The sequence below is a fragment of the Enhydra lutris genome, unplaced genomic scaffold (assembly GCF_002288905.1).
Source record: "Enhydra lutris kenyoni isolate GAN:26980312 unplaced genomic scaffold, ASM228890v2 scaffoldscaffold45, whole genome shotgun sequence".
Classification (NCBI taxonomy): Eukaryota; Metazoa; Chordata; class Mammalia; order Carnivora; family Mustelidae; genus Enhydra; species Enhydra lutris.
In genome coordinates this window covers 15652171-15664275 of record NW_019154129.1, presented here as the reverse complement: position 1 = coordinate 15664275, position 12105 = coordinate 15652171, and the positions used below count along the sequence as shown (strand labels likewise).

The window sequence follows — 12105 nt, the reverse complement described above, 5'->3', positions numbered from 1 at the left end:
GGTGGCTCAGTCAGTTGAGTGGCTGCCTTCAGCTCAGATCATGATCCCAGGATCCTAGGATCGATTCCAGCATTGGGCTCCCCGCTTGACAGAGAGCCTGCTTCCCCCTATCTCCCTCTGTCTGTCGCTCTGCCTACTGTGATCTCTCTCTGTCAAATAAATAAATAAAATATTTATTTATTTATTTATTTATTTGACAGACAGATCACAAGTAGGCAGAGAGGCCGGTAGAGAGAGAGGAGGGAAGCAGGCTCCCTGCTGAGCAGAAAGCCCGATGCGGGGCTCGATCCCAGGACCCTGGGATCATGACCTGAGCCGAAGGCAGAGGCTTTAACCCAGTGAGCCACCCAGGCGCCCCTAATAAATAAAATCTTAAAAAAAAAAAAAAAAGGAAAAAAAGAAATGCAGTCTAACACTCACTGATCCTTATTTAAGGGGATCTCCCATGTCTGGGTGGCTCAAGTGGTTAAGCGCCTACTTTCACCTTGGGTCGTGATCCCAGGGTCCTGTGCTTGAATCCCCATCAGGCTCCTTGCTCAACAGGGGGCTTCCCCCTGCTTGTGTGTGGGCCCTCTGACAAATAAAATCGTTTTAAAAAATTTAAAAAATAAAAAACAGAGGCGCCTGGGTGGCTCAGTGGGTTAAAGCCTCTGCCTTTGGCTCAGGTTATGGTCCCACTCAGGTTATGGGGCCCTGCATCGGGCTCTCTGCTCAGCAGGTAGCCGGCTTCCTCCTCTCTCTCTGCCTGCCTCTCTGCCGGCTTGTGATCTGTCAGGTAAATAAATAAAAAACCTTAAAAAAATAAATAAGTAAAAAATAAAAAATAAAAAATAATTAACAAATAAAGGGATCTTCCATTAATTCACACATTCAGAATTCCCTGGCAAAAGCAGACTAATATAAGGTACCACGTCACTCACTAAGCCGGCAAAGACCTCAAACCCAGGCACTCTCAGACGCCGCCGGCAGGAGGCAACACCGGTGCCACTAACAGGGACTGTGCCTGGACGATCTCTGAAAGCCAGACAGGTGTGCGCCCCTTCCGGGAACTCTTCCCGGCGTCCGTTCTGGAACGCGCTCACATGTGTGCCAGCCGACAAGCACGAGGACGCTGTCCGTGAAGACGAGAAACTGCCAAGAACCGACAACACCGTGCACGGCAGCCGCAGGTTCACGAAACAGAGCTCCGCAGCAGCAAACCGAAGGAAGCTGTACGCGGCGGCAAGGAGAGACCTCAGCAACAGTGGTGAGTGAACAATGAAAGCAAGACACACACACATACGGCATTTCTGCGGGATTTTTTTTAAAGCACAAAGCACAAAAACACACCCACAACACACACCCACAGACACCCAGACACAGAGTTTATGGGCAGCACGCACGTGTAATAAAGAATAAAGACAAGTGAATGCACACGAATGCCCGTCTCTGGGGAGGGACGGGAGGGGACTGGAGAGGGAAGCACTGGGAACCTGAATTTCCATTATGATGTGCCAAAGCTTTCATTAAAAAGGAAAAAAACCGGAAACTTTAGGGAAAATGATAAATTCAGCAGGGCCCATGAGTATCTGTGATACTCTGTCCCTTTCTGTAATTCTGAAACTTTGACTACCACCCTCTAATTTCTTTCAAAATAAACTGAATTTTAAAAAATTAATACTGAATTAATAAAAAAAAAGTATCAACAAGTTAAGTACTGTATGGCTCCATTTACATAACATTCTTAACAGGACCAGAATAGAGGGAGGGAGGAGAGATTCGTAGCTGCCAGGGTCAGAGAAGTGGATGTGGCTACAAAAGGGTCAGGAAGGGACTTTAGTGGTGATGGATATTTTGTGACTGTCAACATCCTTTCTATTATGCTATGCAATGGTTTTTCAAGATGGTATCTCCAGGGGAAACTGGGTAAAGGTACATGGGATCTCTCGGTATCATTTCTTGAGACTACTGAACACCCTTGGGGCTGAGAGCACAAAGGGACCCACAGGTGCCACACCACCACAGAGCAGCGTGGCAGAGGCCCCCGACACCAGCCTGTCTTGCACAGTGGTTTTAAGGAAGTGGTGCGTCTATGGCCATACCACCCTGAACGCGCCCGATCTCCTCTGATCAAGGAAGTGTTGCTGCCTCCTGGGGGCACGACCAGTGACAGGACGGAGGACACTGGCCAGGGTAAGGATGCTCCGAGTCCTGGGCATGAACAGCGGGCACCCGTGTCCTGCTCCTGTCTGGGCTATCTGCAGACAGCCACGTGACGAACCCGTCACCTACAATCATTTACACCCACATACAGATCTCGGAGCCAGCCCAGGGACGGCGGGTGTCTGCTCTGCTCTTGGAAGCATGAAGGCTGGGGCCTCGGGCTGGACCAAGAAGCCAGAGCTCCCCTCCTGACTCTCTGGTCTTCCTGGTAGACCAGTCCGAAACCCAAGGAGCCGACTCTGTTCTACACATAAACGCAGATTTCCTGTTTCAGGAGACGGGGGTTTAGATCCCATGATACAGATTTATATACATGATTTCTATTTACAATAAGTGTTCAGGGATTTAAATCCTGTACAAAACGCAGAATTTAAATACAAACCCCATCTCCAAGAAATGGAACTACTCTGTAAACCAGGGAACACTGTTGGGAATTTTAACAAGTCACGCCTCCATGGTGTGACAAATGCCACTCAAGGTATTTGATTCAAGTGTCCCCTGCAATGGTCACCATCACGAGCCCACCTGTCTCTGGGCATGAATACATTTTACATACTAACATGCATCTGTACTACGAGTTCTCTTCCCCCTCAGGTTCAAGGACGGACACATCAGCTGCGAACGTCACTGAAGGGGATGTCGCGCTGCCAGGGGCGTGCAGCAGGACGCCAGCCCCACCCTCCAGAGGATCGTGCTGCTCACCCCAACGCAGGCAGGGCCCCCTTGGAGTGACCCTTCTGCTCTGCAGACTTACCACCGCCCCGGTGGGCATCGTGACAGCCCCCATGGGCCCTGGGCGCCACCCATGCCTTCAGTCCATCATCCCGGACCTCTGACTGTGGGTTAAGCACCATGCTGAACCAGGGCTACAGAGGTGGCCAAAGAGAGGCCTGCACCAGGGGCACCTACACTTCATCTCATCTCTACCCAGCTTCCCCAAGCCCACGGCTCTAATGACCTTCTCAGCCAGTGGGTCTTGGCTAAGGGCACTTCCAGGATTACCCAAACTCACCTGGAGACCCCTGGGAACAGAGTCACTCTCAAACTCAGACCCTATTCTTCTGACCACCAGTTTTCATCTGAATGACTCTTATCCATCTGTTCACGTACCCTCTTTCTGTACCCCTCCCAACCCCAGCGCTCTCCACGAGGAGGGCGTCCTCTGGCTTGCTCCCAACTGAAAACTAGCTGGGGCGCCAGGTGGCTCTATCGTCGAGCCTCTCCCTTCTGCTCAGGTCGTGATCCCAGGGATCCTGGGACTGAGCCCCGCACTGGGCTTCCTGCTCAGCAGGGTATCTGCTCCTCCCTCTCTTCTGCCTCTCTCCCCGCTACTCATGCTCTTTCCTGCTCTGCTCTCTCAAATAAATAAATAAAACCTTTTAAAAAATGGGGAAAAAACACAAAAACCAACAACTAAAAGCCATCCGGCACACAGGTGGAGCCCAACAAGCATTTGGTCCAGGAATACAGATGTCCCCACCTCCCTCCAACTCGACCGTCACCGCCATTCCCAAAGGCTACGGGAGCCATTTCCAGTTCCAGCGGTGAAGATCTGGGAGTGAGCGCGTACCCGAGGGAGAAAGCAGCCACCAACACTAGTGAGTCTCTGGCTCAGCTTCTCCACCACCTGCCAGTGTGTCCTGGCCTGGTACCCCAGCGGACACCACGCGGATGCGACCCTCAGCCCGCACGGGTTCTCTCTTCCGGAGGTGCCGCATCACCAAGAACAGCCAGGCTCCGGTGTGCAGGGCAGCCTGCGCTACAGCCCTGGCGCCACCACGCCGGCTGAGCTGCCACCACAGCCTGGAAAACCCCCAGAGAGTAAACTGCCACCACCGCAGTGGCTCTTCGGCTCGCGGACTGCGCTCTGCATACAGGTGTCATGCGGACGGCTTGCCAGTGATGGGCATGCTATCTCACAAGGGTCACAGGGGACAGAGCAAAGGCACAAACCCAAGTATGCGCAGACTCAATCCTACAACCCTGTCCACGTAGCACCCTACTTCCAACTTTTTCCCAACATTCAAAAAATGCAAGTTTAATTTTAGCCCAAATGGTCAACATTCAGGGGTTACAACATCTCCTTTCTTGAAGACCTTTTCCCACCAACCTCGGCTTCTTTTTTCTTCGCACGGACTTTCTCCACTTCCATAAGAATCTTCTGGGATTCATCCACATTTCCCTCAGCTCCCAGTTGCTCAGCTTTAGCAAGAAGTTTTCCTATTTCTTCATTCAACTCATGTACTTTTTCTGCCTGAAAGAAGACAACCAGGTGAGGCAGAGAGTCAGGTGAGCAGACATCTAAAACCGAAAGATCGTAACACAGAGACAAGGCGTGTTTCTCCTGCTGTACTTCTGCTCCGTTCTACCAAAACTACACGGAACAGCCATGCTCCTCACGGGATCACAAGCAAACTCTAACAACTCTGGCATCTCTACTGGCTCTGCTGGGACTCTGACCTTAAACTAACCCAGCCGGCTGCAGTCCCTAAGAGCAGCACCATGCCTGTCACGTCCAACATGGTGGCCAGGGTCATCACGGTGGTCACTCTCTAGGCTGTCTCTTCTCACATCTTCTATCACCACTCAACCTTCTGCGTAAGGGCCATAAAATGTCCGGTGTAAATGCATACATCTGTACTGTCAGCAAAATTGCCTAATCATCTGGGATTTAATTTTAGAAGTAAGATAGCTGGGGCACCTGGCTGGCTCACTTGTTAAGCACCTGCCTTTGGCTCAGGTCGTGATCCTGGGGTCCTGGGATCGAGCTCCGCATCGGGCTCCCTGCTCGGCCGGAAGCCTGCGTCCCCCCCTCCCACTCCCGCTGCTTGTGTTCCCTCTCTCGCTGTGTCTCTGTCAAATAAATGAATAAAGTCTTAAAAATAAACAGATGAATAAAGCAGCAACTACACAGACCCCAAACAATGCTTTTACAAAACTGAGAGGAGAGGACACTGAAGAGATTCAGTGCTGCACTCAAAGACAGGAAACAGAATGTGCTCACAGGCCAATGACACACGGATCTACCGTCTCCATTCTTCAGGACAGCCGCACCACAGTCTAACCACTGCTCAACTAAACGTCCCCCACTTACTGTTCTATGTGGGGGTGTTAAGAGGCAAACTTCGGTAAACAAGGACAGCGGGGGAGGGCAGAGGCAGCAAAGCAGTTCCAGGGAGCGGAAACCTGCTGGCCGCCTTCTCTCCTTACCGGGACGCACTGAGGCAGCACGGACTGTCCAGGCCAAAGACGCAGTCAGTGCTGCTGGTAACTGTAATGGCGCTGTTAGGCCGCCGGCAGGCTGGTTTTCACCACACAGCGAGCTGCACACACAGCTCCAGGAGAAAGTCCCAGGCATACCTTCGCAGAAACTTCTGCGCTGATCTCCTCCTGTGTCTCTGCCAGCCGCTTCTTGGCAAGCTCAGTTCTCCGATCACACTCAGCAATGAAGGACTCCAAGTGATCCATCGCCTAGCTCAGGAGAATCAGAGAGCTGTGATCAGTCACGAGGAAGGTCGTGGAACCCATCAGATCAACAGGACATACACTCCTGGGTTGGTTTCTTAAAGCCTGTAAGTTCGGTGGGAAGATCTTAAACTATGCTACAGCTAGCACATCCGTAACCACATTAAACCAAGGGGCTTTGTTAAACCGATCATTCAGAAGCATGGTCTTCTCATCTGATTTATCTCTCCAATTTCGTAAAAGGACCCCCATCCCTCAATAACATTTCCCGGGCTATTTTAGGCCATAATTAATAGCGTTCTCTGAGGGGCAGGAAAGGCTGGACTGAGACTAGTATCGGAGGCCCTCTTCTGGTGAGCTGTGGGGGTGCGGATGATGTACTCACTGGTCTGTGTGAGCCACGTAAATATTATCCCCTCATGTTCTGAGGGTAGAGTTCCCCCTTCCACCTCAAAACAAAACAATAGAACAAATATTACTGAGAGCTGTGAGCACAGTTAGTTATTGCCTGTCTAAAGTAGCAGGAAAACTGGTTACTACTTACCCAAAGAAATAAAGGAAAAGAAACTCTAGAAATCTAACTGCTCACTCTGAAAAGACTTGTGGGGGAAACACGGACACACTAATAAGCTGCTTCACATGTGTCAGGCAGCAGATCTGCCATGACCAGCCCCAGGCCCCAGCATAACTTCAGGTAAACATATAAACAGGGTATCTGTCCGGCCACAACCAGCGACCAGCAAGCAGCACCTCCCAAATTACGGCCACTAGTCCACTCGCAGATGCTGGCACTGTGTGAAGCATGACAGCAAGGGAGGGTAGCATACGATCACAGGCCTGAGTCACGTGATCTATCACCAAAACGTACAGAAGAAACACCTCTGGGTGGAGATGACAGAAAGCAGGTGACAGGCCAGCAGACCCAGTGGTGATGAAGCGCAGCTGCCTTCCGGGGTGCCTGGGGGGCTCAGCGGGTTAGGCGTCTGCCTTCAGCTCAGGTCGTGATCCCGGGATCCTGGAATCAAGTCCTGCCTCGGGCTCCCTGCTCAACGAGGAGTCTGCTTCTCTCTCTACCCCTTCCCCCTGCTCATGATCTCTCTCTCTCAAACTCTCTCCCAAATAAATATATAAAATCTTAAAAAACAAAACAAAACCAAAGACCAAGTGGTAATAATCTATGTCCCTCCACCCAAAGATGGCCAGAGGGAGCAAGTCAGCAGGTCGGCTGTTAAGAAAGCTCTCTACAAGGACCAGTGTGACACTGGAACGGACAAGAGGGATATGGTCTCCTCCAGAAATCTGAGAATCTCTTTTCACAGAAATGCACAGGTGGACACAGTTCACACAGAGAAGTTCTGTGGAAGCCCCTGAGGGCACTGGAGAAAGCCTGAAGTATAATCACCCACTGAAGCCAACTGCCGGTTTCACTCCACATTCACTCACTCCTGGGATTCAGGACCTCTCTCCTGTTGTGGGGCCGTTCACATACTTTCCCTGATAAACATTTCACTATGTTCACATGAAGCCATCAGGGAAGCCAATGATCATCTGTCTGCATGCAGCACACCTCCTGGAAACATAGAGTTGATCATTCTGCTGACAGGGGGATAACGCGCCAGGATCCAGTGCCAGCAAGCTGACACAGGTCGCACGACTCCTGTGCTCCTAAGGGACGATGGATCGTGGCAGACCATCCTCAAATGCCCCGGCTTCACCCACACAGAGGCCCTGAATCTATGGTGCAGATCCTTCCGTTAACTGCCCAGAGTGACCTCACACCTGCGACAGACCCAGGAACCCACTCATCAGGGGTCAAGTGGTGACATGTCACAATCCATTAAAGAAACGAGCTGCAGTTTCAGCAGAAACCAATTAGCTACAGACGCAGCAGACCGGAGACATCGTTTAACTGCCACATTCTTTAAGAGGTGACACTCTGGGGGGCTCAGTCAGTTGGGCATCTGCCTTCGGCTCAGGTCGTGACCCCAGGGTCCTGGGATGGAGCCCTGCACTGGGCTCCCTGCTCAGCGGGGAGCCTGCTTCTCCCTCTGCTTGTGCTCTCTCACTCTCTGTCAAATAAATAAAATCTTAAAAACAAAAGGATATTCAAGTCTAAAAATTAAGCCCTAATCACAACCTACCATTCTCTAGAAAGGCCCCCAACCTCTCCAGCTTCAGAGTGCTGTGATGAAACGCGGACTGCTGAGGCGGCCTCGGCACAGTGCTGACACCAGGAGGCAACTGAGTGTCACTGCTGCTGGAGGCCGTTCCTCCACACTCAGGACTGAGGGCGCTGTTCCCAGTGTCCCCAGCCCAGCCAGCCCAGCGGAGATGACACCAGCCAGAAATCCGGGAGCCTGAGACACACTCTCAGGGAGACTGGTCACAGCGAACATGAGCCCCTGTGCTGTGCTGCGTGTCCACGTGTGCCTTAAAACGGCCACATGGGAAACTGCGAAAGTCTCCACTTTCCAGATGAAGAAACTGAGGTACAGTTTCCAAACTACAAAGTGATGGCATCAGGGTCCAAGGACCCTTATGGTTTGGCTCCAAAGTCCCTACACTCAATGTGCACAACTCTTAGGCGGTCACCACCAGCCCAGTTCACAGAGGAACAGAACAAGTTACAGTAACTTGCCCAAGGTCAGGACGGGATCCCCGCCCGGGATACCTGACCTAGTAACCCTAACTATTATACGGTTCATCATAGACAGAAAAAGTAGGTATAATCAGAACCGGTCTCAACTGGTATATTAAAGACAGTCTGGAAATTTGTTGATACCATGTGTAGTTTCAGAAACCTGTCAAATAAAACATCACAAGCCAAAACAATTTGGGGAGTAAGTTAACTGTGTTTTTACCAAGTTAAAAGAATCAAATTCTTCATACTTTCAATAATGTGGACTCTAACTCAGTTGTACTGCTGTGTAACGGCTTCACAGGTTGCATTAAAGTATTAATACTGTGGTTTGTTTGCCAGTGCTCAAGTTGAGAAATCTGAAATGTTATTATATAGATTACCTAGCAGCAGACGTCATACACCCCTCCCTAAGGCCTTTCTGGATAGAACACTTTCAAGAAGTCAAGGCCTGGCCCTGGCATGGTCAGACTGAGGCTATCTTAGGCTAGAAGGAGTCAACAGTGAGGACAGGTGCACCAGCGGTTCCACCCACCAAGCTCAAGCTGAGGGTCTAGGCAGGCAACACCTACACAAAGAATCACCTTTCAGTAACTCTTGACTGACCAACACCCCAAAACACGGTTACTCACTATCAGCAAAGACGTGAGGATGCGAACTCTTCCGCCCGCCGGCGGGAGCACGGTATCATCAAAACCCCAGATACCCTCTGACGCAACGGTCCTGCGCCTCGGACCCTCCCCCGGATGTGTGCGGACAGTGCAGACATGCGCACGATGGCGGTGTGTGATGCAGACCACAGTCACCAACAGGGCACTGGTCATGTAGAGCAGGTGCCATCCCTCGGCAGGCTGTGCAGCCACAAAAAGCAATAAGGAACTCTACACAAAGGTGTACTAAGAAGTTAAACAAAAAAGGCAGGGGCAGGTTCGAATAGGTGTAGAAATGACCACTCGTGTAACAACGGGAATACAGACATACCGTCTGCCTCAGGCATCCGCGTGACACTGGTTACTTCTAGAGGCAACCAGATGACGGAAGAGCAGGAGAGAGGTTTCACCTTCTGTCCTGGTAAAGTCTGAACCAAGCGACAGCCCCACATGTGCTCACATTAGTAAGAGACATGGCACCCTTTGTGAAATAACGCATCTGGGCAGTTACGCTCATCTGTTGCTTAAAGCACCGGGCCGAAGGCGGACGGGGGCCCTGACCATCAGCAGGTCAAAGCTGCTGCAACCACTGCCGCCCCGGAGTTGGTCCAAGAGCAGGTGCAAAGCCCCGCCTCGGAATGTTCCAGTCACAAAGTAGAACCTAAATCCAATGATCAAGCCTCCAGACCCAATGCCTACAGTGCAAGAATTTCGAGGACTGGGGAAACATGTTAAACAAGACATCATGAAGCTATAATCACCAAAATCCAGGGTATGAGACTTCTAAAAAATTAGTCTCTTCAAACAAATAGATTTTAAAAGATTAACGAAAGCATTCTAACACGTAGCCCTTATTTCGAATCCCGAGTCAAAAAAATAAAATGATAAAAGAATCCTTTCTGAAGCAATCTGGAAAATTTGAACACTGTCAGTCAGATGCTAAGAAATTATTTTTAAAGATGACCATTTCTAATAAAATCCTCAAATTCTAGATACAGTCTTTCCAGAGGAAATTCTGTCTAGTAGCTAGTATAAAGTAATCCAGGTACGGGGCGGGGGGAGGGGGCACGCGCCTGCCTGGCTCAGGGGACACGTGACTCTTGATCTCAGGGTTGTGGGTTCAAGCTCCAAGATGGGTCCAGATAGTACTTAAAAACTATAATTTTTTTTAAAGATTTTTATTTACTTGAGAGAGAGAGAGAGAGAGAAATTGAGCACAAGCTGGGGGAGGAGCAGAGGGAGAGGAAGCAGCACACTCTCTGCTGAGCAGGGAGCCGGACATGGGGCTCCATCCCAGCACCTGGAGATCACGACTGGACCTGAAAGCAGACGCTTAAGCGACTGAGCCACCCAGACGCCCCTAAAAAATACGACCAAATATCCAGTGGGGGAATGCAAAGATAAAGACAAAATAAGAGTTTTCATGTCAATAATCACTGAAAACTGGGAGACAGAACCCAGAAATTTCATGACAATATCCTGTCCACTTCCGTATCTTTAAAAATTTTCTGGAACACATTTTTAAAAACATGCCAAGTAGATTCTTCATTCCAAGTGTGATACCAGATCTCAACACACATGGCAAAGGCAACGCTGAAATAGTTACTGACTGACTGAGACGCATGCGGTTTGTCTGCAGATCTGAGAGGAGCTGCGGGAGGATGAAACCCAGCAGGCTGTGGGCTGATCACTCCCAACGCTAAGTGATGGGTACTAGGAACGTCACTGTGTGACTGCATTCCACTTCTGATTTCTGAGATTCTCCAGAATAAAATTTAACAAAAACTCCCTGGTGGGATATCTGGGTGGCTCAGCTGGTTAAGCGTCCGACTCTTGGTCTCGGCTCAGGTCATCATCTCATCCCTGTACTGGGCTCTGCACTCAGCAGGAAGTCGGCTGGAGATTCTCTCCCTGCCTCTTCCCTCCCTTGCGGGATGCAATCTCTCTCTCTTTCTCAAATCAATCAATCCCTCGTAAATCAACCCTTCTTAGGCATTTTTTTTTTTTTTTAAGATTTTATTTGGGGTGCCTGGGTGGCTCAGTGTGTTAAGTAAGCCTCTGCCTCTGGCTCAGGTCATGATCTCAGGGTCCTGGGATCGAGCCCCGCATCGGGCTCTCTGCTCAGCGAGGAGCCTGCTTCCCCCCCCTCTCTGCCTGCCTCTGCCTGCTTGTGATCTCTGTCTGCCAAATAAATAAATAAAATCTTAAAAAAAAAAAAAAAAAAAGAATGTTTGAACTTTAAAAAAGAAAAAAGATTTTACTTATTTGAGAGAGACAGACATTGCTCATGATCAGGAGCAGGGGGAGGGGAAGAGGGAGAAGCAGACTCCCCACTGAGCAAGGAGCCTGATTCAGAACTCAATCCCAGGACCCAGACACTTAACCCAGGCATCCTCTCGGTCTTTTCTTAACTGAAAAATGTAATCACAGCTTTACAATGCTCTGTGAATGTAACTTCCTACCCTCCTTTTTGCTGACAGAACCTCAGAATTCTAACCCAAAGCCTATTCCTACACTGGCGGTGTGGCCCAGGCTTCCAGCAAGTGCTCCCGAGCGCCGCTAGGCCCCACTAGCCAAGGCTCACTTGTGGCAGGTAAGAAGCAAGTTGCCGCCGGCCGCCTGGGTAGAGCTGGGTCACAAACCCAGCAGACACTGGGTGTGGAGATTACTTAAATTAAAAAGGCTTAAAAAGAAAAAAAAAAAGCAGTAAGTTGTTGCTTTTAAAGTGTTTGCTTCGGGGCGCCTGGGTGGCTCAGTGGGTTAAAGCCTCTGCCTTCGGCTCGGGTCGTGATCCCAGGGTCCTGGGATCGAGCCCCGCGTCGGGCTCTATGCTTGGCGGGGAGCCTGCTTCCTCCTCTCTCGGCTGCCTCTCTGTGTATTTGTGATCTCTCTCTCTCTGTCAATGAATAAATAAAATCTTTAAATAAATAAATAAAGTGTTTGCTTCCCTGCATTTCAAATACTAAGGGACTGCCTCCACGGAGGGGAGGGCACATTCCATGTTTTAAAGGCCAGATCTACCCGTTCTCTAAGTAGCGTATCTTCAATGAGCCCCCCCACACACACAAAATCTAGAAGTGAACTCTCTAGTACAATTTTGCACCTCTGTCTTGCTCGTGGTATCACCACAGTTCTGTCATTAAGTAGGTT

The 12105-nt window shown here is 50.1% G+C and overlaps 1 protein-coding gene across 3 annotated transcripts in view; it reads right to left on the bottom strand.

Annotated features, from left to right (window-relative positions):
• Positions 1-12105, bottom strand: part of LOC111155968 (LUC7 like) — a 35242-nt gene that overhangs the window by 10390 nt on the left and 12747 nt on the right. For all 3 annotated transcript variants that reach the window (XM_022516459.1, XM_022516457.1, XM_022516458.1), the window contains 2 exons: positions 5563-5673; positions 4313-4456 (listed from right to left, as the gene is read on the bottom strand). In XM_022516459.1, the coding sequence (XP_022372167.1) occupies positions 4313-4456; positions 5563-5673 (255 nt within the window). The remainder of the gene's footprint in view (positions 1-4312; positions 4457-5562; positions 5674-12105) is intronic.